Consider the following 24,667-nt stretch of genomic DNA (forward strand, 5'->3'; position numbering starts at 1 on the left):
CAATGTTACTACTTTTAATGATGTTTATAACAAAGTTACAGTAAGAGATTTTTCATATACATTTGTAAGTAAAAAAAAAAACGTAATCCCCAAATACAGCAGACAAACAGGTCGACAAGATGGGACATAGTTAAACGACTACGGTCTCCCTACGTTGTTCCCGTGACAACAGTGTGGCGTGATAGTAGTTGATATAGCAGTAGTAAGCTAGTAAGTATACTGTTGAGTGGGTGTGTTCATCTATGTAGTCTGCCAAGTAGTGACATCACACCTTGCATTGCCACAACCATGGGTGTCACCACCTAGTGTTAGTGTGACAACTGCTACCTCACTAAACGAGACAGGAGGAAGTAGGGACCAGATTTGGAGTGGTGTACTGTAATCCGTTATGTTATCAGAAAAAATATTGTAATCAGATTATACTTTTGAAAAACTAGATGATTACTTCTTGGTTTACAAAAATGTTACATTGACACCTTTCTGTTTTATCAATTACATTAAATTAGGCATTGAAAAGCATTTACGTTTATTTCCCCTGAGCGAGTCTGACCACAAGTCAGAGACCACTATGACACAAATGTGTTGTTTGGATCATTTTTGTCAACTTCTAATGCCTCTTAAGGGGAAAGTAATCTAAAAGTAATCAGATTGTTACTGAGTAATCTAAGTTAACTGTTTACAATTTCAGATAACTAGTAGCGGATTACATTTAGAAAGTAACCTACCCAACTCTGTGTGGGTGTTAGAAAAAGATATGCAGGACTACACGTTTTCTTTTTTTTGTTAAAAAAAAGTATTAAATCACAATACACAGGCAGTGAATCCTAAAACATACAAAAATACCTTACATTTGACCATCTACCAACAGTAAGATCATTCTGCATTGACATCCATACTGAATGAGAAAAAAAACAATTAAGCTCTTTTCAAAACACATTTTCTGCTTGAAGATATCTTCCCTGAAATGTACCATAATATACATTGCGCTTTGGATGCCAGTGCTTGGTTCTGTATCGGTCTACTACAGTATAAATCCGCTGTAGGGACGGGAGTAGAAAGGGAAGCGTGAAGAGAGTGGGAAAGACCGTCAGAGGTCGGGATTCAATCCGGTCCTAGGTTATAAAGGTATTACGTATTTTAAAGGCAATGTTCCCTGCTTTTGCAGAGGTCCCATTCACGATAAATGCTGCATATGTTCAGCTGAATCAGGAATGGCCTTTAAAAGCCACAACGCCTATAACCCTGCCATCGATTGAATCCCAGCCAGAGTATTCTTTGGTATTTGTGTAGATGAAACATTTACTTTGGAATACAGCTGGAGGAAAATATCTGCCCTCTACTTGACGTAGTAACAAAACAAGCAGATGTTAAGGGGTGGGCAATCATTTAGACTCACATCGGGATTTCAAAATTCAGCGAAGGGCCGCACTTTTTTGGGGGCCGATTTGTTCGGGCAAAAGCAATTTGTGTGCCAGAAAAAGGGCAGTTATTTTAAAACGTAAAAGGTCCATTATAATTTAAAGTTTTAAACGTTCAAACGTTTCCTGGAGTGTTTTTTTCCTCTGACCGTATGTTGCCGACCCCTGCATTACTTGGCGTACAAATAAAACTAAGACAATGTGTAAGAGATGTGATGACTAACTGCACAACATTCAGGTAAAGTGACTACAAAGGACAGCAGCACCACTGATCTAAGTGTGTGTGTGGTAGAGCGTTATGTCTTTGGTTTCTTTTGAGATGCTGCCTCCTGGTGTTGAATAGGCCCAAAAGTCCCAGATGAACCCAGCACTAGACATCCTGTCCCCCCCAAGACTGGAACCATCAGTTAGGATGTCAGTAAAGTTTTACACAGGTTTTCTAACCTGCATTAACATACAAGCAGTAGTCTGCAGATACCATATATCCCATCCATTAAGGCCACAAAATAAAACATTTTCTCCCTTGTGATGTAAACATAAAGGCATGAAAAGTACACATTGTGAAAACTTCTGGCTTTACATGTTTTTGATAAAACAGCACACAACACAAAAGTAAAAAACAGAACGCAGTACATTTCCTTAGTTACAAGAGGACCATAATGGAAACAAGCATTTGGACTTTGTGTTTATATCCTCAGTTTGGTATGTGTATCTGTTGCCAGGTCAAACAAAAGAATCATGGATTTTAAGGTGTCAAATCAAATCATTAAACTGCAAGTCAACAGGCCAGAAACAGATCAGTCCACACCCTGTGGTTTACTTTGGTCCAGAGTCACACTTAAACATTTCTATCCTACAGAGGATGTTAAAGATAATGCACTACATTCAATTACAAGAACCTACTAGTTCAGATAGAAAACAGGAATATTTCATGTATATATATTACTTGCATGTGGATATCGAGCGTTAGACGTAAAGTAAAAATGGCCCTCGGATACATATTTCAAAAACTTCTCAATATAGCAGAGCAAACCCACAACAAAAAGACTCAAGCAGAGATACAACTACATTTCCCATAAGGCTTTACCCCCAGAACAAACACACACCACCAAGAAAAGAAGATCTACCCATCAAACCAGCTACAAAATGAGAACGCTAATGCTTTGGTATGTAGGATCAGACAAGAATAAAGTACCATTTGGATGAATATATGACATAATAATAGCAGTAGTACTGGACACTGCAGTTACAGTGCATGTGGAGTCAGCTCATGTTGAGTATCAAGATATGATTCTCTGCTGTCGTCACCATTTCAAACGTACAGCAAAGCAACAAAAAGACAGGTCAACATTTCTACATTCTTAGAATTTATGGTTTCAGTTTTGCTTGACTATATTGTTTTCTTGCTGCTGAGGTATTTCAATATATTATGTTGAGTCAGTACTGAATGCAGTACCCGGGGCTCTAGTGGCAGCATATTTGGTCTTACGAGAAAGAATAAGCTTAGAGAAGGCCAGACCTGGACAATCTTCTTTAACTTGTACATGCAGTGACTCACTGGGAAATGGCTGTCCTGAGAATTACCTCAAGATCATTACTCTTGTAAATACCTTCTTGAACTCATGTAATCCAAGGCAGATTCACTATGGGCCATGCAACCCCACTATACTACTGACACCTTACCCTACCTTCTCCAGACGCTCTTTTTGGTATCCTGCCTGTCTTCTATAGACCTCGGCATAAGGGAGGAGAATATCAGAGAGAAACATCTTTGTTAGTCTTTGGAAAGTCCCCTTCAAAATATTGCATTAATCTCTCCCGCTCTGGAGAGGTCCATTAGATAAATCCCTATGCTACATTACACTAGGGTGATGATAATATAGAGCTAAGTCTAGTACACTAATATTTTTTGGTTGGATAAAAGGTTGGATAAAGGACATTCCAAGTTCTCTTGAAGTCCGCTGTTTGTAACTCTTCCCAGAGACTGCAGTAAAGCTCTTCCATAGCAAGTCTGCACCCAGGCTCTCTCACGGCCTAGTGATTCTTTTAAAGAGTTGGTACTATGTTGAAAAACATGTTAAAGCAACAAAACTTTTAATAAAAGTTTTGAAAAATGTACAAACGGCAAATATCAGAGCACACAACTAACCGCACAAAGAACATTTTAGGTCACATGGAAAAACAAGCAGAGAAATCTAATCTTTAGTTGTAAATCTGATGTCAACGGTCCAGGCCTGTACAACATGCCCTCAAGTAAAACTTTAAATTAGAGAACCTAACACACAGATCATCATGAAATCCCTCTAGAAGTTAAACCATGTCAGTTTCATTCAATACTCAGCAAAATAAAATCAAACGCACATTTTTGGTTTTAGAAGCAGTTCTGAGGAAAAAGAGATTCTATTGCCAAATCTCAATCAATCTTTGAAAGGACCGTTAGGACCCCTTGTGGCAGAGATAGGGAGGAAAACATCTTAAGAATATTTTTCCAACAACAACTTTTTGGTGGTAGCAAAAAGAACAAAGATTAAATAACAACCAATGAAGAGGAAGAAATGGGGAGCGACCCGCCCCGCGAGTTCATTCATTGGGCCTTAGAGGCTCTGACGATGGTATTGACTGGTGTAGTTGCCGTGGTGATGGTGTTGGTGCCAGCGGTGAGTTGCAGGCTGAGGGCACTGGCAGGGATAAAGCTGACAGGGTTACTACCCAATAAGGACAGGCTCTGGGGGTTCAGGAAGAGCGGCGTGTTCACCATGCTGGGGGCGGAGCCAGACATGCTGGTGTTGGCAAATAGCAGATTCCCGTTCCCGTCCAGGGTGGTGATGGGGAAGGACCCGCTGGAGGCCAGAGCTGTGAGGAAGGAGGAAGAGGGAAGGTTAGACTAGCATAGTGACTGGGGATCATTTCTCCCTGATAAGACAAGAGAAAGCAAGGGTTCCACATCCCTTCTTGTAACCAAAACAACCCTATTTCAGAGCTCTAGTGACTTTTAAACAAGCCAGAAAAGACACATTAAATGCATATTTAAGTATGTATATAAAGGTGCATAGTAGCAGGGTGTACTTGCCACTCAACACACCTTGGATGGTGGCTAGCGCTCCTCCAAAACTTGCAGTAGTTAGGTTCAGTAAGGCCCCCCTGGAGGAGCAATGAGTCACTTATGTGATAATGGACAACACATCTTTTTCACTTAGATACCGAGTGGAAACAGCACTTTGTGTCTGTGTGAGCCTCACCCTGTGTTGAACTGCGACGAGGGCATGAGACCCGGGCTGATTCCCGCCGCTGCAGCCGCCATTGCAGCCAGACCCCCGCCGTTGCTGTAGAGCATTTGCCCCGCCTGCGTCATGGTAACGGCTGGCTGTGACATGGTTGTCACGGAGGAAGAGGGTGTAAGGGACATAGAGGGGACTGTAGGGGTGCTGGAGATGACGGATGCTGTGTTGCCGGTGGCTGGCACCAGGGTCCTGTCTAGAACACAGGATGGTCAACATTACACCGTATAAATAATATACTATCAACATCAAATAAATAGCTACAGGACAAAAGACAAGTCTGCATCACCTTCGGTGATGAGGGGAAAAAACTATCAATAGTTAGTCTGGATATTATTTTTGACGGCACATCGTATTGTTTTGATAATATATTTTTTGCGCTAGTTTGCTCTACCAGCACGATTTTTCCTTCATAGCTTCAAATCAAATTGTGTTTGTCACATACACATGTTTAATAGATGTTGTGAAATGCTTGTTCTCCATCTTCTATTTAAATAGGAAGCCAATTTGTTTTCAGCACTTTTATTTCCCTGACTGATACAGCGGTTCTCATGTCTCTCCCTCATCCCTCTGCAGCAGACATATGGTGAGCAACATGTTTGGAACATCGAAATCGCAATAAAAATCATAGTATCAAATCGCAATACATTGAGAAACGCAATACATATGCTATGTATGGTGATAATATGGTATCGTGAGGTCCCTGGCAATTCCCACGATCTTAGTCTGGATAAACTAATGCGGAACTGCTACTACCCATCAGTGTTGGGATTAGTTACTTGAAAAAGTAATATTACTCATTACATTTAACAAAAGTAACGGTTTATATTACTTTGCATTACTTTCATGAAAAATATCTCAAAAGCTCAGTTTGACTGTGGGAGAGAGGAAGGCGAGCAGCTCGCTCTACTTACTACCTCGGCTTTGATCACTAGTTTCTCCTTTAATCAGTGGCGCTGCCTTCCTGTGTCAGTCTAAAAGTGCTGCACTATACAGTATATGGGCTGCTTAATTAGCCATATATAATGTAAGCCAAACATCAGCTATCAGTTGTGGTTATAGCCTGCACGTATATGGACCCATAGAGATGCAGAGGACACACTTCCACTAGATGGTGAAGCCCTCTTTGGGCTTTGCCATCACAGAAACTATCAATGGAAAGATCAGACGAGTACACCCAAGACTAGAAAAATACACACGTACCTGTGAGGCTGAAGCTGGTGACAGGCAGAGAGGGGGTGACAGTCACAGTGGTCTGGGGTACAGTGTTCACCAGGCTGGCAGTAGTAGGGGATGAGAAGATGGACTTCTGGAAAGCTGAGCTGCTGGGAGGGTTGATCCTCTTCTCCTTCTGCCGGCGGTTACAGAACCACACCCGGATCACCTCCTTCTCCATGTTCAGCTGGTCTGCTATCAGGGAGATCTCGTCTGACGACGGCTTCTGGTTTTGCTGCAAGGGGACAAAGAGCACCAGATTCAGTGAGGGAAAGTAGACACCTAGTGCTGGCTGTGGTCTGTAGACACCCCGACTACAGTCAAACATCCCTTATTTGGGTCGAGCTCTTCTAAAAGGCATCTAAATCTCGCCTGAACAGGTACAATCTTCTTTGTTAGAACCAGGTCTTACCTGGAGGAAGCTCTTCTCCAGGGCCACACGGATGTTGGTGTCGATGCTGGTCCTCTTCTTGCGGCGCCGGCTATTGAGGTCAGACGCCAGGCTGGGTGACCCGTGACCAGAGCCCAGGGGACTGAGGCTGGGGCTGGACTCTGAGCTCACATTCTCTGCAGCCAGGGGGACAAGGAGAGTGGGTCAGAAAACACAGAGGGAGAAAAACTCGCAGATACACTACCCAAATATAAAAATGTACACAATGACAGCATTTAAAAATGTAAACAAATAACACACACACCTCCCTTATGAGGACCTACCTGCGTCGTTGAGCCACTTCTCCAGCAGCGGTTTCAGCTTACACATGTTCTTGAAGCTCAGGTTGAGTGCTTCAAAGCGGGAGATGGTGGTCTGGCTGAAGTCATTACCATACAGCTTCCCCATGGCCAGCCCCACGTCACCCTAGAGGGAGAAGAGAGGGGGCAGGGAAAGTAAGACTGACATCAACCAGGTTGGTAGTATATAGGGTGAGTTCCCTTCCTTAAAAATGTAGTTTGAAGCACTGAGTATTTAGGAAAAAAAGCTCAAGTACAATATAAATGCAATCCCTGGAACTCTTTCATATCTTGTTTCTATGGCAAAATAATGGAGGGAAGAAAATCAGTTTTGGATTAAATAATTTATCACAAACACAAAAAATAAAATGGAATCTATTATGAGCGTATTACAGCGGAAACCAGTCCAGAGTCCCTGGGCCATACCTGTGTGAAGCCCAGTCTGATCCTCCTCTGTTTGAAGGCCTTGGAGAAAATCTCCAGCTCCTCCAGATCATTGGCATCCTCCAGAGTGGGCGTGCCCAGACCCTTAGGGGGCGGGGTCTGGCTGTGGATGAGGAGCTGGCCAGGGGTGGCAGTTACGGTCCGCGTGGGAGCGGCCGGCTGTGTGCGATAGGAGAGAAAGATAGAGGGAGGAAGATTAGAGAGATGTGCATGGTCTGTGTTCCTGTCCTGAAACAACCCACAGCCACTAACAATTAGGCTATTGTGAAAAAGTGTGTTTCCCCTGACCTGTGGGGCAATTGTGATAGTTGGAGTCTGTAGGAGGTTGGCTTGGCTCTGAGGTAGTTGAGTGAGAAGATTTTGGGCTTGCAAAAGATCTGTCAAATGAGAGATGGTTTAGTGAAAGGTCCTGAAACATGAAACTACTTCAGTGCTGGTGTATAGCTTACTATGATACTGAAACATACTGGGCTGTCCCTGTGGAGTCTGGGAGATGAAGAACTGAGGCTGTAGCTGGGTGGCCATGGAATGACCTGGCTGGACCAACACAAACTGCTGCAGGCCCTGCTGCTGGAGCTGAGAGAGAGACAGAGAGACAGAGAGAGAGAGAGAGAGGAGCCTGTGTTAGACAAGTATGAGTCACTGTGTGTGAGTGAGTATATAACACTACAGTAGATCTCTTACAGGAGTGATGTGTATAGGCTGGGACAGTGGTAGTTGGGTGGTGATGGGGGTGGCTGCAGAGGCAGAGATGGCGGCCCCCGTGGTGCTGCTGTTCTGGGCCTGGCTGGCGGAGTGCTGCTGAACGGCTGCTGCAAGGAGCTGGGCCTGAGCCTGCTGGAGAAACAGCTGCTGCTGTGCTGGAGACAAGGTCAACTACACAAACAAACACAAACAGGGAGAGAGACAAGAGAAGAGATTGAAGGAGAGAGTGTGTGTGTGAGTAAGATAGATAAAAGGGGGCATGTACGTGTGTATCAGAGATTTAATCTGTGGCTTAAACCCTACTACTTTTAAATTATAAAAAGCCAGTGCAACCTATGGGGATATGACTGCAGAGAGAAGGTGGGAGTATTATAATCAAAGACTGGTTATGAGGCACATGTAAATTGGCATACATTTGCATATCCACCCCCACCTGTTTCTAAGCGACAGTTGGAGTGGGCTAATTAGCATGCAGCAGACAGCGCGCTGGTTTTTTGTTTCAGCGAGAGGAGGCATGCCAGGCAGCAGGCTGCTGTACTTCCATTTTAACGGCTAGTTCCAAGCTGGCGCCAGGGTAGCGGGCTAAAGGCGTCACCATGGCAACACTGGACGCAATGAATGGACCCCTTGAGTAGCCAAGGGGACGGGATCTTATCCGTCTTGCCTTGGTGTTAGCATCATGTTGGCTATGGAGCTAACTGACTGATGGCTTGTAGAGTATTAGAGACTAAAAGTATGCAAATTAGCATTTCTGGCTTTTGTTAAAAAATAATAAGAAGAATATGAGTAATGCGTGGGAGTGTGTGTGTTACCTGTTGCAGCAGAGCCGGTGACTGTGCGTTGGTGAGGGACATGACCGTCTGCTTCTGAGAGTCCCGGCCATTGGTCAGCACGCCTAGAGACGGGAGGTCAGTCAGAACAACACAGTCAAAATCCTCCAACATACATCTTTACATTGGACCAAATATACAGACTCAAAGTTGTTACTACTCTGTTACCACAGTACAGCACCGAGGACAACACCATCAAACCTCAAGTCAGTTCAGGACTACATTTTCTGTGATGGAAATTAAACAGGCCATAATATATAAAGACGGCCAAGCTCAATCCAAGAAACACATATTCCATGACATACTAAAGGCTCTAGTTGTAGTCAAAGAAAGGCTGTAGAAACTCACCTTTGACCATGTCCCCGTTCTCCATGGTGCTTTTACTGGACACTGACAGGTTGATTATCGCGTCTGAAACAGAGAGGAAAATAGAAGCTTGTAAACCAGACAGCTCGGAAACAACACATGACAATTCAATTTATGCCTTCAGAAAACAAAAGAAAATGGCAAATTCAAAGGATCAACAAGTGTAGAATTCCACAAACCATCACAGGTGTTCTGGAATACTCTATTGTCATGACACGCGGTCCAATACCCATACTACTAGCATACCAATTGAATAGCACTGTATCCAAACCCAAAACATTGCTTCATTCAAGTGGTATGTGGTATGTTAGTGTGGATATTGGAACAGATCTCTCACACTGCTCTGCTCACCGGCTATTGCAGAGTCCACAGTCTGTGGCATCACCGGCGTGCCATCCAGGCCAGCTGGCACTGACCCCGCTCAGTTGGGCCCACTGACCAGGAGCAATCAGAACCCAGAAGACTGGCACAGCCAGGTGTGTTAAACAGAACACAACAGGAGGAGATCCGTCTAGTGTTCTCTCTCGCTCACTGTAACAACTAGCTGCTCGGCACACCGCCTCTCTCACTGTAACAACTAGCTGCTCAGCACACCGCCTATCTCACTGTAACAACTAGCTGCTCAGCACACCGCCTCTCTCACTGTAACAACTAGCTGCTCAGCACACCGCCTCTCTCACTGTAACAACTAGCTGCTCAGCACACCGCCTCTCTCACTGAAACAAATCAACAAGAGTGTGGCAAAACAGTATTCCTGTCTTTTTCTCCTCATTTTCTCTCTCGCTCTCTCCCTCCCTGTGGAATGGAACAGAAACAAAGAGTGCAGCTGGCAGCGTAGCGCCCATAACGAAGCAGCGTAATCAGTATTCAGCTGATTAGAGCCGTATGCAAATTCAGCCCCCCGTTTCTCATTAAGCCAAGGCGTGTGCTTTGAAGTTGCGGAGAGCAATTCATTTCACACAGAGCTCCGAAAGCTTTCTGCATAATTCAAAAAATCTCTATAAATATTTATTAGCTAATTTGCATATTAATTGGATAGCTTTTAAGGAGTACGTGGCATGTGCCAAATAAGTTCACTCTTGTGCGCACTCTCTCCCTCGCAACTCTTATAATTTGAGGGCGAGGGGGATAAATTACTTCCAAGCTGTAGGCCCCACTTTGCCATTTGATAGCAAACTGATAGTAAACTTTGTTTCCAAATCCAAGACATGAAGGCGTGAGTGAGTGTAGGACTACGCAAACCCTTATCATGGCCTTCTCTTCAATGGCAAATCTCCAAAACAAAACATATGACATTGAATTTGTATACGAGACTGATGGCTGTAGGCCTACACTGAAAATGTTTGAGCTTCAGCAGACAGTTGTGGATAAGAGCTTTGAGTTCCATAAACCTAATTGGCACACAATGCATTATGCAAATCATTCAATTAATAGAATTTCAGATTAGCAATGAATTATGCTTTCATGTTATTGAAAGCCCAAATGCATAATGCAAAGTAGATAAGGGAGAGAGAGCGCACAGGAGAGACGGGGCAGAGAGAGGAGATGGCAGAGAAAATGAAAATTCAACGTATTCAAATAACAGACATCCAAAATATGCAAAACATCGATCATATTCTGTCAAATTGGAGCTGAAAAATACTGCATAAGATTCCTCCTGACCATTGGAGGCCTTGACGCAGGGCTTTACGACACTGTAACATTCTATCAGAAGTCGTTTACCTTCAGGTAGACAACTACAGGACTAGACGGTAGTAAAAGGAAAAATGTGAAAGGAATAGGCTAAGTCAAAAATGTGATTGTTTTCAAAGAGACTAACTGATGGATAGCCTATGTGAGGAGTAGTCTACATGAGATCCACAGAAGACCTTGTGCTTCCATCAACCTCTAGTACTACTAGTACACCGTGGGGTGGCTAGGGAGGGGTCTCTTTACCCAACTGTGTCACATTTACTCTTCAGAAAACATAGGCTGAGCTAGTACAACTATAAAAGTTATTCCACTGGCATGCCTAGCGGGGAAGACACAAACAATGACAAACTTGGCCATTTCAATTTCAGTCTGCTTTCACTAGCAAACAGAACAAACCAGTTGGGAACAGTAGCCCTCTTTGCACAAAAAGTATTCAACCTGATAGCTAGTCTGTGACCTTGGCCTGGAACAGGTACGTGGCAAACTCCACTCCAAGCTGTTTAACATTTTATCAAAAAGTTTTCATTCAAATGTCGAAGAGAAGTTAGGAGAACTACGCAATAAAGATGTCAACGTTTCCATGGATTTTTATAGTTTTTCGTTGGTGCGATCTCATTGATACAGTACCCATAACGTTGACTGTGTTCATTGCTACAGTCAAGTTACTGTAGCCAGCTAGTAATGAAAATAAGTGATCTCCTCCTAGCGGTAACCCCCCCACTGCATTGCAAATAATAGATTTACTATTATTAGATTTACTGCAATTGTTGTATCAAATCCTCGCTAGATTCTTTCAAATTAATTCTAAACATACTTCTGAGATAAATGAATATGCAAAATGTAGCTAGCTGCTAGTTAGCACGAAGAAACACTAGCTATTTGCTAGCTAGTGTCCATGCAAGCGAAGCTAGCTCGTTAACTATTGCCTTTTTTTCTGTAGCTATGTTCCATTACAATTTTTATTAAAGGAGTTAAATAGCTAGAGCAAACAACTCAACAGCGTTGCCGATTACAGATAAAATATGTTAAATCGCTGTGACTTTTGGCTATGAATATGGAACGCGCACCACACAAAGGAGGGAATGTCTTCTCCTCGAACGACAACAACAATCCTGGTCAGCTTTTTTCCTCCTACACGCGCCGGGTAAGATTGTAAACTAGAGCAACCATATGGTGCTGGTCTTTTCGTTTATTTGTCACGGAGTCAGACCTAATAAAATATAATCTGCAAATGAATATGTAAAATGTAGTAATGATTACCTGGTCCTGAACTTTCATATTGGCTCATTACTCCTCCGTCAGCCATATTGAATATTTAAAACAAATGCATTCAGTCAACTATAGAAGCCCTCCCACCCAGGTCGTCACTATTTGACCACGCTAGAACCGACGGAAGTAGGCCTACAGCGCTTCAAAAACCTCAAACACGATTTTAAACACTTAGACCCGACTAACCACATAATCCTACAATTAGTTTTAGAACAGATATCGTCTGTTCTAGCTCAGTTCTGCATATACTTTTTAAAAACTTTTGCCCGTCTAGCATGTTCATCTAGTCACTAGCCTAACACTCACCTGGCATCAATTGAGACAATAACACCACTACAAATAAACCATGGCAGAGAGTAGTAATGACATGGTTTTCTTTCGCAAAGTGGAATAGTAGCATTGACTATGTTATTTGCGGGCGTGTATGTCTTCTGGCTTGAACTGTGCGAGTGCATACAGTACATGCCCATACTTGTAGGGCTAGACATACGCTCAATAGGATATTGACTGCCGTGTCAAAGTGTAGTCTTCTATCCATAATATAACAAGTAGATAGTATGTATGGGGTAAAATATTGTGATAAAAAGCACCCAGTTCAGTAGAGATGAATATGTTGAGTTCCCCTTACAATGTTAAGTGCTATGCGATTTGATTATCATAATTCCTTTTATTCTGTCTTCTATTCTTCTAACTCTGTCTCATGTTTTCGTTAAAGATGTGATCAACTAGAATCCAGGTCAGTGTCCTTAGGCATGAGGAATGAGATAAAAAATAAAATAAAACAACCAGATAATTGCTTTAACATTTATTGCAATTATAAATGCTTTGAAATGGATTGCGTTTGTGCTCCAAAAATTGTACAGCATAAATATTTTGTCTTGAACAGTAATCTAGTTTAGATTGTTTTGTAGGTTAGTTGTTGCATTTTACAATCAATGCAACAAACAGCAGACGTGTGTTACTCTACTTGCACTGCACAAGCAATGCAGTTAGGCTGAGGCAATATTTAAATATTCATATTTTGCGTCCATTTGATTATGAAATTGACTATGAGAAATAAACTCGTTTGAGTTTAGAAAGCAACGTGCACATTTTCCCTTTTCCATTATAATAAAGCTTAGATATTTGATTTAGATGAGTATTTACATGTCAGAATGATCTATAACAACTACCTATAGAATTATAAAGGTCACCCCACTTCTGAAAATAAAAAGACCACAAGCGATGTTCTAAGAAAGGCGGCTTGTGTAGCAAGTGTGCAATTTTAATTTATTAGCTGAAGAAACATATTAACATTGGATTGAGTTTCTTTCCTACTGTAAGTGTGACACTGTCTTTGATTGGTTAAGAGTCACTGCTTCTGTAACCATTTGACTTGGATTCTTGTTGTGCCCTCCAAGCTGCAACGATGTCATCGTCCTGCATTTCTGCCTCAGCCCGAGCCCGAGACCTCTGCCTAAGATCGCTGAGGAATCTGTCGACATCTTCTTCCTCTTCCTTTTCTTCCTTCCTTTCTATCCTCCCCTCCGTCTCCCCTCCACTCTCATATTGTGAGTGATGAGTAAACTTCCTCTTCAATGTATAACTCTCCTCATCTTCCTCCTCTTCCTCAGTGGCTGTGTAGGATCTTCTAGTCCTGTAGCTGCTGGAATCCACGCTGTTGGAAGAGAATTTGCCAAGTACACGTGACTCTGTGTCTGCCTGGAATCTGGAGCGATATCTGGATGCGACTTCATACTCCTCCTCTTCTTCTTCCTCCTCAGACGAGTCCCTCTGACCCCCAAAGTTATACACGGAGGCAGATGGCCCTGGATCAGTCTCGTCTTCTGCACTATAGGACGCTGGTTTCCTTGAAGGAGGCATGACGTTGGTTAGCCAATCATCAACACTGGTGTTCTTTTCTTTCTCCAGAGCGGTGGAGAGATTTAGGCAGCCCGAAAGGCCATAGCTTCGCGTAGGTGCTTTCTTTTTCTCTGGTGCAGGTGGGAGAGACGTCTTTATCTTTCCTGTTAAATAGTCATCCTCCTTCTCTTCCTCCTCTTCGCCCTCGTCCTTGGGCTTCTTCTTCTTGTAGAGTGTGCTGCGCTTATTATCTTCGACAATCTTCTTCACCCCGTAGCAGGCCATCTTGTTCCTCATCTCCGACTGCATCTGCTTGTCCATGGAGTCCAGCTTCTGTAGGTTGACCTGGTCCGCAAAAAGGCTGTAGAGGGGCACGCTGGTGGTGGTGATCTTGCTCCTGCGGGAGCCCAGACCGGAGATGCTGGAGAGATTACTGGTAGAAGAAGCAGCACTTCTACCAGAGAGCACAGACTCGGCCCTGCCAGCACTGACACCGTGATGAGCCAGCGAGCTCGAATAGGATGCTCCACTCAGCATAGAAGCCTTGTCATCGTCCAAGCCACGTCTTGCTGGCCCTAACACACTAGATGTCCCACCGAAACTTAGCACCGATCCAGCCTGGGACGGGGGGAGGCTCATCTCACGCTCCTTCTGGATGAGGGTCTCGGACACCACATTGGCGATCCAGTTCTGAATGCTGGACAGGTCGACCATGGGCTCCCCACCAGGTCCCTGCATTGTGGGCACAGGGATCATGGGGACTTGGGGAATGCCCTGTGGAATTCCTGAGCCCATAGAGGCCTGAGATCTGGTGCTGCGGGCTTGGGATACAGAAGACCTGCCACTCAGCATGGACATGTTGTCATCATTGGCAACACGTCCGGCTTGTGAGCCGTCAGGCTGGGCGAAGAAGGCAGAGAGCGGCAGGGTGCTTCCGCTCATGGAGCTCTCCGTCTCCCAGCCACACATGGACTGACTCTCCTCCAGTGTCTTCCGCGAGCGCTCCAGGAGCTCCTCCCGCCTCTGTCTCCTCTTGGCTGTGGTCGAGTCCTCGCCACGGCTCATCTCCACAATGTCATCTTTTGTTGCCTTGTTGTCCTCTCCAAGCCGCTTTGCCTGTTTCATCTTCCAGGTCTGGTAGGCTGTCAGGTTGACGTCCTCCAGTGCCGGAGTGTGGGCCTCAGCATCGCCATCTCCCTGCTCCCCACTGCCCCATACACCCCCGGCTCTTTTCTCCCCATCCCTCCCTTCATCATTCTTATTCCAGCCAAACTGGATCCTCTTCACCCTCCAGCGCTCCAGGGGAGTTAGGTTCTCCTTGTTCCTCTTACAGAAGTTGTACATGGAGCTGGTGTCAGAGAGCACGCTCTCCACGTCGTCCTTGATTGTCTGCTTCTTATTTTGTATCCCCTCCATCGCCGTGCTCTCACTGTTGTTGTCGTCGTCCTTCTTGCGGTAGCGCGCTGCCGCCTGCTCCTCGATCTCCTTCAGACGCTGCTTCCACAGGTCAGAGTAGCTGCTGCAACTGGCCGTGGACACTGACTCTGAGGGGGAGTGCCGCGGGCGCCGCTTCAGGCGCTCTTTCATGGCCTGGACGTCCTCACTGGTCACGCTCTCCAGGTCTTCTGTTGCCCCAGGACCCCGCATGCCCCCCAGGAGAGACTCCTCGTCCCCAGCCTCGCTCATCAGCTGTTGCTCCCACCACTCTTCGCTCTGGTACTTCTCGTTCCTCCTCTGCCACTCGCGGATCATGCTCATGCCATCTTCATCCCCATCCTCTGCATCCTCCCCACCGTCGCCAGCGTCTTTTCCAGGCAGGGCCAGGCCCTCTGTCGTCTCTGCCCGTTCCAGGCCCATCCGCAGCCCTCCAAAAACACCGTCCCTGAGGGCGGCGGCTGCCGCAGACGAGGCCACGCTACTCATCACGCTTTGGCTGTCCTCCTCCTCCTCCATCATGATGGAGTGGGCCTTCACGCCCATCATGCTCTCTTCGTCGTCAAACAGGTGGGCGCGAGTGTGGGCGTCGATGACGGAGCATTGGCTGAGGGTGTCGTCATCATCGTCATCACGCTCCTCTAGTAGCGTCTCGTTAAGCTGACGCAGCTGTTTTAGGAAGCCCTCATTGGGGTTGATGTGTCGCTTCTTCCTCAGAGTGGTCAGTGCCTCCATGATGGTCATGTGTTGGAAAATCATGAGGTAGGCAGCCACCAGCACAGCGGAGCGGCTCTCGCCCATCATAGAGGACACCAGGACCTTACCTGCAGGAGAAGAAGACAAAAACACACTTCCCATTGGTTACACTTGACATAAGAAATAACTATTTTTCAGTGTTTATATGTAGTTAATTAAAGATACATTTGCAACGTAAGGGATAAGCAAATGACAATACTGATTTCATGAATCTGAAAGTATTAGGTACCAGTTTGATGATAACAGCTGTAGCTGTAGGAGGCTTATACATTTTATGTGCAGGTAGAGCCAGCATGACGTCTGCTCTGCAAGGACACTCTATAACCAGCAGAGGGCTGTATTCCCTTCCAGTTGTGACTGTATCACTCCTAAACACTGTACCCCCCAGGTATAAACTCTGACATCATAACCCATGATATGATAACCCCCAAGGTGCCAGGTTTGAAATGTGATACGTTGCCTACTCCCTCTCTGTAGCGGAAAGGACCGCGAGTCCCCGCAGACCCAAACCTATGACATGAATACTAGTTACTCCTGCCTGACATTTAATCTGATTCTTAACAAATATGTGTTTATTTAACTCAAGCGGTCAGTGGATCTAATCTATTTGGGGTTTAATTAGAGTTGGGGCGGGGTGAAAAGCTTTAGAAGATGATTCACCCGCCTAAACAGAGTCCAGATATAACTAGGCTATCCCTGTCCATTGGCTCTGAGTGACATCCCTAAAATAAGACTGACGACCACCCCTGGTTATGATGAGTAATTAGGAGTAGTCTATAGATTAGTCTAGAATCTAGATGGAACTCCGAGTAGTCTCTGGATTGGTCTAGAGATTGAATTCTAAGCCTCATCATCACTGAGTCCAGTTAAGCCAAAGCAAACAATCCAGAGATTGGTTCTACTATGTCCAGGTTAGCCCAGACTCAAGGTCCATGGAAATGGGAGAAAAACACGAGATCACACAAGAAGACGTTCATATCGTATCCATTAAATATCCTGGTAATAGCTCTCCCTCGCTGTCTGGTAGGATAGGTGGAAGTTTCACCATATTACTTTCATCAATCAAATCCAGGTAGATCTACAAATGCATAGGCTGTAGGGTCTGAGGTGGGTCCATTGAGAATTGGGCCTTGATCCACCAATAAGAACACACAAAAGAACACTGACTCACCCTTGTGTGTCAACAGGGCCTCATCCAGGAACTCAGCGCAGGTTCTGAAGTGAGGGGAGATGTCAGACTCTGCAAAGTCATCTACCTCGATACCCATGTAGCCGATGTTCATGCCAGCGTAGAAGGCCTCCCCTGTGTAGACCCCGGTACCATGGGCAGCGTTCAGGATGTGGGTGATACCCATGCGCTTCAGACGAGCTTTATTGACAGCCACGGATCTGCAAAACAGAGGAAGGAACAAGCAACGCTGTTGTTGTTGTGGTCATAGAGTCACGGTTATGAAATGGCTGGTAAGGACATGGAGTATCCATGACAAGTACACTGACCCGAAATAGACTCGTTTACAAAGTATTATAAACTGGGTGGTTCGAGGGATGAATGCTGACTGGCTGACAGCCGTGGTATATCAGACCGTATAACACGGGTACGACAAAACATGTATTTTTACTGCTCTAATTACGTTGATAACCAGTTTATAATAGCAATAAGGCACCTCTGGGATTTGTGGTATATAGCCAATATACCACGGCTAAGGGCTGTATCCAGGCACTCTGCGTTGTGTTGTGCATAAGAACAGCCCCTAACCATGGTATATTGACCATATACCACACCCACTCGGGCCTTGTTGCTTAATTATACCATAGGAGGTGAACAGCTATCTATCTGTCATTCTATTGACACTCAGTGAAGTTGTCTATGGTGAAAGTGAGGTGGGGGTAAATCTGGCTGGAATGATGTTCCATGAGCTATGCATATAACACTGTATTTTGAAGGGCGGAGCATGTGTGTGTGTGTGTGTGTGTGTGTGTGTGCTTGTGTGTGATGCGTGTATGGGGATATGTAATGCATACAGTAACTTCCACGGCACAGTGAGTGACTCACTTCTCAGCGATGAATATGTTGTTCCACACCTCGTCCACGGGGTTGTTGGGGGCCTCCAGGCGGTCCTGTACCATGGCCCGCTGGATGTCCATCACACAGGGGGTGTTATAGGGGCTGCGGTCATCGATCATGTCCTTCACCCGGTTGTAGAGGTCCTCCACCATCAGCTGTTCCGCTGTCTCCAACATGCTGTCTGGGGTACTCTCTGTCCTGATACCCCGTTTTGGGAGCTCTGAGGAAAGGAAAGAGCAGACTATTCAGATACACACACACACACACACACACACACACACACACACACACCCTACTGCCTAATCCACAATATTACATAATTCATTGCATCTAAACGTGTAAGTAGGCTACAGACAGTGGCTAGATTGAAGGAAATAACTTTGTGCTGCAAAACTCCCCACCCTCTGTGTCAGTCTTTACAAACCAAACCAGGAGTATGTCACATTTGCAGACAGCATCCGTTAAGGATAGACAGCTGCTGCAGGGACACACTGTTAGAAAGCAAAGTAACCTATTCAAAGTTAGTTAGGAGCATAATTGTGGTGTGTTGGCGAACGCATTACCCCAATCAGACAGTCTAGCTGTGGATAATGGCTTGGACGTCTCTAGCTGGATATTGCCATAATGAACACATTGTATTCTCAGGTAAGAGACAGAGGTGATTACTCTAATGCTACAGTATAATCAAATCAAACTTTATTTGTCACATGCACCAAATACAACAAGTGTAGACTTTACCATAAAATGCTTACTTACAAGCCCTTAAAACCTCATAAGGATCCGCCCCTTTTTTAAAAACATTTTTGTCTAAAATGACATAACCAAATCTAAATGCCTGAAGCAAGGATAGGGCTATTCTTGATATCATTTGAAAGGAAACACTTTGAAGTTTGTGGCAATGTGAAAGGAATGTAGGAGAATATAACACATTAGATCTGGTAATGCAAGAGAAAGGCAATAATGTATTATTCCAGCACAGGTTCCATTTAGATTTTGGCCACTAGATGACAGCAGTGTATGTGCAAAGTTTTAGACTGATCCAATGAACCATTGAATTTCTGTTCAAAATGTTGAATGAAAACTGCCCAAATGTGCCTAATTTGTTTATTAATAACTTTTCAAGTTCAAAACTGTGCACTCTCCTCAAACAATAGCATGGTATTCTTTCACTGTAATTGCTACTGTAAATTGGACAGTGCAGTTAGATTAACAAGAATTTAAACTCTCTGCCAATATCAGATATGTCTGTCCTGAGAAACTTTCTCGTTACTTACAACCTCATGCTAATCGCATTAGCCTACGTTAGCTCAAACGTCCCTTGTGGGACCCACTGATCCAAAAGTGCAGTTCAAGAAGAGTTAAGAAAATATTTTCCAAATAAACTAAAGTTAAAATGTTTTTTAAAGTAACACAATAAAATAACAATAACGAGGCTATATACAGGGGGTACCGAGTCAGTGTGCAGGGGTACAGGTTAGTTGACGTAATTTGTACATGTAGGTAGGGGTGAAGTGACTATGCATAGATAATAAACAGCGAGTAGCAGCAGTGTACAAAACAAATGGAGGGTGGGGGGGTTGTCATTGCGAGTAAATAGTCCTGTGGCCATTTGATTAATTGTTCAGCAGTCTTATGGCTTGGTGGTAGAAGCTATTAAGACTTGGTGCTCCGATACTGCTTGCCGTGCTGCTAGTCTATGACTTGGGTGACTGGAGTCTGACAATTGTATGGGCTTTCCTCTGACACCGCCTATTGGATAATAGAGCATTGATTATTTAACTGCTTTTTAAGCTAAATTGTATGTAATATAAGTATCTTTGTCCGAGACATTGTGTAACCAACCGAATGGCCAAATTGGCCATTCGGGGACAAACCACAGCTTTATCTCTATGGGACAAATACAATATGTATGTGGAGCCAGGCACACGCAATGTGCTTGGCACCAGTACAGTATTTTTTTTTAACTAGGCAAGTCAGTTAAGAGCAAATTCTTATTTACAATGACAGCCTACCAGGGAACAGGGGGTTATTTTTACCTTGTCAGCTCTGGGATTTGATCCAGCAACCTTTCGGTTACTGGCCCAACACTCTAACCACTAGGCATGGCCAAGCTGATCTGTATAAGGTGAACCTGCAAACAGGACTAGTGGTGGCTGTTTTTCCCCGGCTTTCTTTGTGGTTCCACCCTTCAACTTTCTTTAACCTATCGAGAGCTTGGGACTATAAGGTTCTATCTGTATTTTAGTCAACATGTAGTTATTGAAACAGCCTTGTTCTGTTCAATGTTATCTACCTATACAGTAGTCTAAATACCTACATTCATGTTAAGTTCAAAAGAATACAAGATAAAAGTAGTTCAAACTACTCATTCAAACCAATGAGGGTTCAGAACTTCAAAGCCAATTATCTCAGAATCATCTTTTTCTAGATAGAACCTTATAGTCACAAGCACTCACTTTGTCGACAGCCATGCTTCTCTAGGTGAACAGCATTTATAAAATTGTATTCTGCCAATATGAAAGCTTTCATTTAGATGTTTTAAATCATAACGTTCAGATCCACTCACCAAGGCAAAAAAACAGCATGTGAGTTATGTGTGGTTGGTGGAATGAATCTGTGTCTCACCCTCGTTGATGATTTGTTTGGCAGCTATAGCTGAGGACAGGTGAATGGGCTCCATATAGATGCTCTCGGCATCCGACCCTGATATCATGGAGAATCTGGACTCAGAGATCACGGAGAAACTGCAAAAGTATAGAGACATAGTCATAACCATATGAATATAATTACTAAGCAATATTAATATTGCCCCGGGGGGGGCAAATATATGTAATGTCAAATATTGATTGATTTAGCCTGACATGCAGGGTGGGTGGAGGTGGCACTTTTGGGACATTTAAACAGCTTGGAAAATTCCAGAAAATTATGTCATGGCTTTAGATGCTTCTGACAGGCTAACTGACATCATTTGAGTCATTGGGAGGTGTACCTGTGGATATATTTCAAGGCCTACCTTCAAACTCAGTGCCTCTTCACTTGACATCATGGGAAAATCAAAAGGAATCAGCCAAGACCTCAGAAAAAAATTGTAGACCTCCACATGTCTCGTTCACCCTTGAGAGCAATTTCCAAACGCCTGAAGGTACCACATTCATCTGTACAAACAATAGTACGCAAGTATAAACACCATTGGACCACACAGCCGCCATACCGCTCAGGAAGGAGACGCGTTCTGTCTCCTAGAGATGAACGTACTTTGGTGTGAAAAGTGCAAATCAATCCCAGAACAACAGCAAAGGACCCTGTGAAGATGCTGGAGGAAACAGGTACATAAATATCTATATCCACAGTAAAACGAGTCCTATATAGACAAAACCTGAAAGGCCGCTCAGCAAGGAAGAAACCACCTGCCAAAACCATCATAAAAAAGATAGACTACGGTTTGCAACTGCACATGGGGACAAAGATCATACTTTTTGGAGAAATGTCCTCTGGTCTGATGAAACAAAAATAGAACTGTTTGGCCATAATGACCATCGTTATGTTTGGAAGAAAAAGGGGGACGCTTGCAAGCCGAAGAACACCATCCCAACCGTGAAGCATGGGGGTGGCAGCATCATGTTGTGGAGGTGCTTTGCTGCAGGAGGGCCTGGCGCACTTCCCAAAATAGATGGCATCATGAGGGTGGAAATTTATGTGGATATATTGAAGCAACATCTCAAGACATCAGTCAGGACGTTAAAGCTTGGTCGCAAATGGGTCTTCCTGTAAGGGGCGTGTGACTGGCTGCAGGCAAGTCAGGCGCAGGAGAGCAGAACTGGGTAATAACCGGAGCAGTTTAATAAGCAAAACCAATGGTACCCAGAACAACAAAATATGGGTACAAAATATCCGGTCGCGAACCAGTCAGAGTGCACAAGCACTATACATCAAACAATTTCACACACAGACATGGGGGAACCAGGTGTGTGGAAAAACAAGACAAAACAAATGGAAAATCAAAGGTGGATTGGCGATGGCTAGAAGACCGGTGACGTCGTCCGCCGAATGCCGCCCGAACAAGGAGAGGAATCGACTTTGGCGGAAGTCGTGACACTTCCAAATGGACAATGACCCCAAGCATACTTCCAAAGTTGTGGCAAAATGGCTTAAGGACAACAAAGTCAAGATATTGGAGTAGCCATCACAAATCCCAGACCTCAATCCTATAAAAAATGTGTGGGCAGAACTGAAAAAGCACGTGTGAGCAAGGAGGCCTACAAACCTGACTCCGTTACACTAGCTCTGTCAGGAGGAATGGGCCAAAATTCACCCAACTTATTGTGGGACGCTTGTGGAAGGCTACCCAAAATGTTTGACCCAAGTTAAACCATTTAAAGGCAATGCTACCAAATACTAATTTAGTGTATGTAAACTTCTGACCCACTGGGAATGTGATGAAAGAAATAAAAGTTGATATAAGTCATTCTCTCTACTATTTTTCTGACATTTCACATTCTTCAAATCAAGTGGTGATCCTAACTGACATAAGATAGGGAATTTTACTAGGATTAAATGTCAGGAATTGTGGAAAACTGAGTTTAAATGTTTTTGGTTAAGGTGTATGTAAACTTCCGACTTCAACTGTATGTATTTGATCCATTTTATGTTTTGTGTTTCTATGATTTTCTACTTCTATGTTTTGGCCGGATATGGTTCTCAATCAGGGACAGCTGTCTATCTTTGTCTCTGATTGGGAACCATACTTAGGTACCCTTTTTCCCACCTGTGATTGTGGGAAGTTAACTTTGTTTGATGGCACATAGCCTGAAGCTTCACGGTTTGTTTTGTATTGTTTATTGTTTTGTTTGGCGTCATTTCGAATAAAAGAGAAAATGTACGATTACCGCGCTGCACCTTGGTCCAGTTCCTTCAACAGCCGTGACAGCCCTGGGTGGGTCATTTCCCATTACAGAACTACAAGAACAGTGGGTCTCCACGTATGCTTACCTGCTGGGGGAGGGACAGCGGAGATAGTGGGACTGAATAGATTTGACCTTAGTCGCCTCCTTTTCTCTCTCTCCATCAGGCACCGTCTGATCGCCCTCGCTCGGTGACGCCATGGCAACGCAATCCTTCCTTTCTTGTCTTCAAGGATGTGGGAAACAGAAATTCCTCTGATTCACAGAGGAAATTCATTGGTGAAACAATCTCAGATTAGAATTCAAGGAATGTACTAATGGACAAAACACAAACTATTGCAGACACAAATACACACAGAATATGGTTGATAGTTACTGTGTTTTCACTGGATTCCCAAACACAATTATGTGTGTTTTGAAAGCAGACATTACTCTTTCAAAAAAAATCTAGTTCTTGATCCTGGAAAGATGTTCCAGGAAACCTGAATGTCTCTGTCATTACTATAACATTAAGGAAACCTGAATGTCTCTGTCATTACCATAACATTAAAGCCTGAATGTCTCTATCATTACCATAACATTAAGGAAACATGAATGTCGCTGTCATTACCATAACATTAAAGCCTGAATGTCTCTATCATTACCATAACATTAAAACCTGAATGTCTCTGTCATTACCATAACATTAAAGCCTGAATGTCTCTATCATTACCATAACATTAAGGAAACCTGAATGTCGCTGTCATTACTATAACATTAAAAACCTGAATGTCTCTGTCATTACCATAACATTAAGGAAACCTGAATGTCTCTGTCATTACCATAACATTAAAGCCTGAATGTCTCTATCATTACCATAACATTAAAACCTGAATGTCTCTGTCATTACCATAACATTAAAACCTGAATGTCTCTGTCATTACCATAACATTAAGGAAACCTGAATGTCTCTGTCATTACCATAACATTAAGTGCTAACCTTGCCTCATAAGAAGTGCATCATTCTAACATATTGCTATTTCTTCACAGCCACATAAACATCTAAGACACACAGCCTCCATTTGTGGATCATGACAGACTAGAGAGATGAAAAGGGCTGTATCAACTGTTCATCACATAAACCCAATAAATATGATGAGGTACGTATGCTTCATCACTCTTAACCCTACTGATAGTCAACAGGCAGTCACTTACTGTCACATCTGAAAAACTGCAATCATCTGAGATTATACTGAAAGCATGAATGTGTGTATGTGTTTTGTGTGTGTATGTGTTTTGTGTGTGTGTGTGTGTGTATGTCAGCCTGAGTATTTATTTTTAGCAACAAGGACAGCTGCACAGAGCCTTCAGGCCCAGTGGTGTGACAGAGCAGTGAAAAGAGGGTGAAGATACTCACAATTCTGTCCCGTAACCACCCCTCCCCCCACAAAGGTGAACCTAACCTCGACCCCTAACCTCAGACGTTGTCTCTTACCTGAGCTGGTTATAGCTGTGGTCCGCCTTTCACTGTTGGGACGTTGGGACTGTGGGATTGTAGGGGGCCGAGAGAGAGACCTAAACCAAACTTATAAGAGAGTCCCCAACCCTATCTGCCACCCCCTCCCCCACCCTTACCCCTTTGTGGACACTCCCCCTGACACCTTACACCCCTGTGACATCACCACAGCTTCTCTCAGAGGAACATTATTAATCCTGTGAGCCTGGGGTCCAGCCAAGTCCAGAT

General features: G+C 44.0%; 2 protein-coding genes across 6 annotated transcripts; both read right to left on the reverse strand.

Annotated features, from left to right (window-relative positions):
• Positions 1–3,341: 3,341 nt before the first annotated feature.
• On the reverse strand, positions 3,342–12,012 carry LOC139412839 (POU domain, class 2, transcription factor 1-like). 4 transcript variants are annotated; one of them, XM_071159579.1, is made up of 13 exons: positions 11,938–12,012; positions 8,968–9,030; positions 8,602–8,684; positions 7,769–7,960; positions 7,552–7,660; positions 7,373–7,461; positions 7,067–7,243; positions 6,626–6,767; positions 6,324–6,478; positions 5,900–6,146; positions 4,658–4,892; positions 4,501–4,559; positions 3,342–4,271 (listed from the first exon to the last, which is right to left on the reverse strand). In XM_071159579.1, exons 1-13 carry the CDS (start codon positions 11,981–11,983, stop codon positions 4,003–4,005), a joined length of 1,866 nt encoding a protein of 621 aa, XP_071015680.1. In that variant the 5' UTR covers positions 11,984–12,012; the 3' UTR covers positions 3,342–4,002. The 4 variants fall into 4 exon arrangements, with proteins under 4 accessions (XP_071015680.1, XP_071015677.1, XP_071015679.1 ...); XM_071159576.1 differs by having other exon boundaries at positions 4,489–4,559; positions 7,534–7,660; positions 11,938–11,999; XM_071159578.1 differs by having other exon boundaries at positions 4,489–4,559; positions 11,938–11,988.
• A 726-nt stretch (positions 12,013–12,738) lies between these two features.
• On the reverse strand, positions 12,739–24,597 carry LOC139412841 (serine/threonine/tyrosine-interacting-like protein 2). Of its 2 annotated transcripts, none has more exons than XM_071159581.1 (6): positions 24,419–24,597; positions 23,033–23,199; positions 20,669–20,787; positions 18,032–18,263; positions 17,150–17,367; positions 12,739–16,046 (listed from the first exon to the last, which is right to left on the reverse strand). In XM_071159581.1, exons 2-6 carry the CDS (start codon positions 23,143–23,145, stop codon positions 13,291–13,293), a joined length of 3,438 nt encoding a protein of 1,145 aa, XP_071015682.1. In that variant the 5' UTR covers positions 23,146–23,199; positions 24,419–24,597; the 3' UTR covers positions 12,739–13,290. The 2 variants fall into 2 exon arrangements, with proteins under 2 accessions (XP_071015682.1, XP_071015683.1); XM_071159582.1 differs by having other exon boundaries at positions 23,033–23,170; positions 24,419–24,530.
• Between the last annotated feature and the right edge of the window lie 70 nt (positions 24,598–24,667).

This window comes from Oncorhynchus clarkii, chromosome 7, assembly GCF_045791955.1.
Source record: "Oncorhynchus clarkii lewisi isolate Uvic-CL-2024 chromosome 7, UVic_Ocla_1.0, whole genome shotgun sequence".
Taxonomy (NCBI): domain Eukaryota; kingdom Metazoa; phylum Chordata; class Actinopteri; order Salmoniformes; family Salmonidae; genus Oncorhynchus; species Oncorhynchus clarkii.

What these genes read in the sequence shown, in the direction of transcription:
- LOC139412839 (XM_071159576.1), bottom strand. Translation starts at nt 11,983, where the DNA reads ATGGCTGACGGAGGAGTAATGAGCCAATATGAAAGTTCAGGACCAG. An exon ending in AGCCTATACACATCACTCCT is followed by an intron (nt 7,661 to 7,768) that starts GTAAGAGATCTA and finishes TCTCTCTCTCAG; the next exon opens with CTCCAGCAGCAGGGCCTGCA. An exon ending in GAAGTGGCTCAACGACGCAG is followed by an intron (nt 6,479 to 6,625) that starts GTAGGTCCTCAT and finishes CCCTGGCTGCAG; the next exon opens with AGAATGTGAGCTCAGAGTCC.
- LOC139412841 (XM_071159581.1), bottom strand. Translation starts at nt 23,145, where the DNA reads ATGGCGTCACCGAGCGAGGGCGATCAGACGGTGCCTGATGGAGAGAGA. An exon ending in AACATATTCATCGCTGAGAA is followed by an intron (nt 17,368 to 18,031) that starts GTGAGTCACTCA and finishes TCTGTTTTGCAG; the next exon opens with ATCCGTGGCTGTCAATAAAG. An exon ending in GGCCCTGTTGACACACAAGG is followed by an intron (nt 16,047 to 17,149) that starts GTGAGTCAGTGT and finishes CTTCTCCTGCAG; the next exon opens with GTAAGGTCCTGGTGTCCTCT.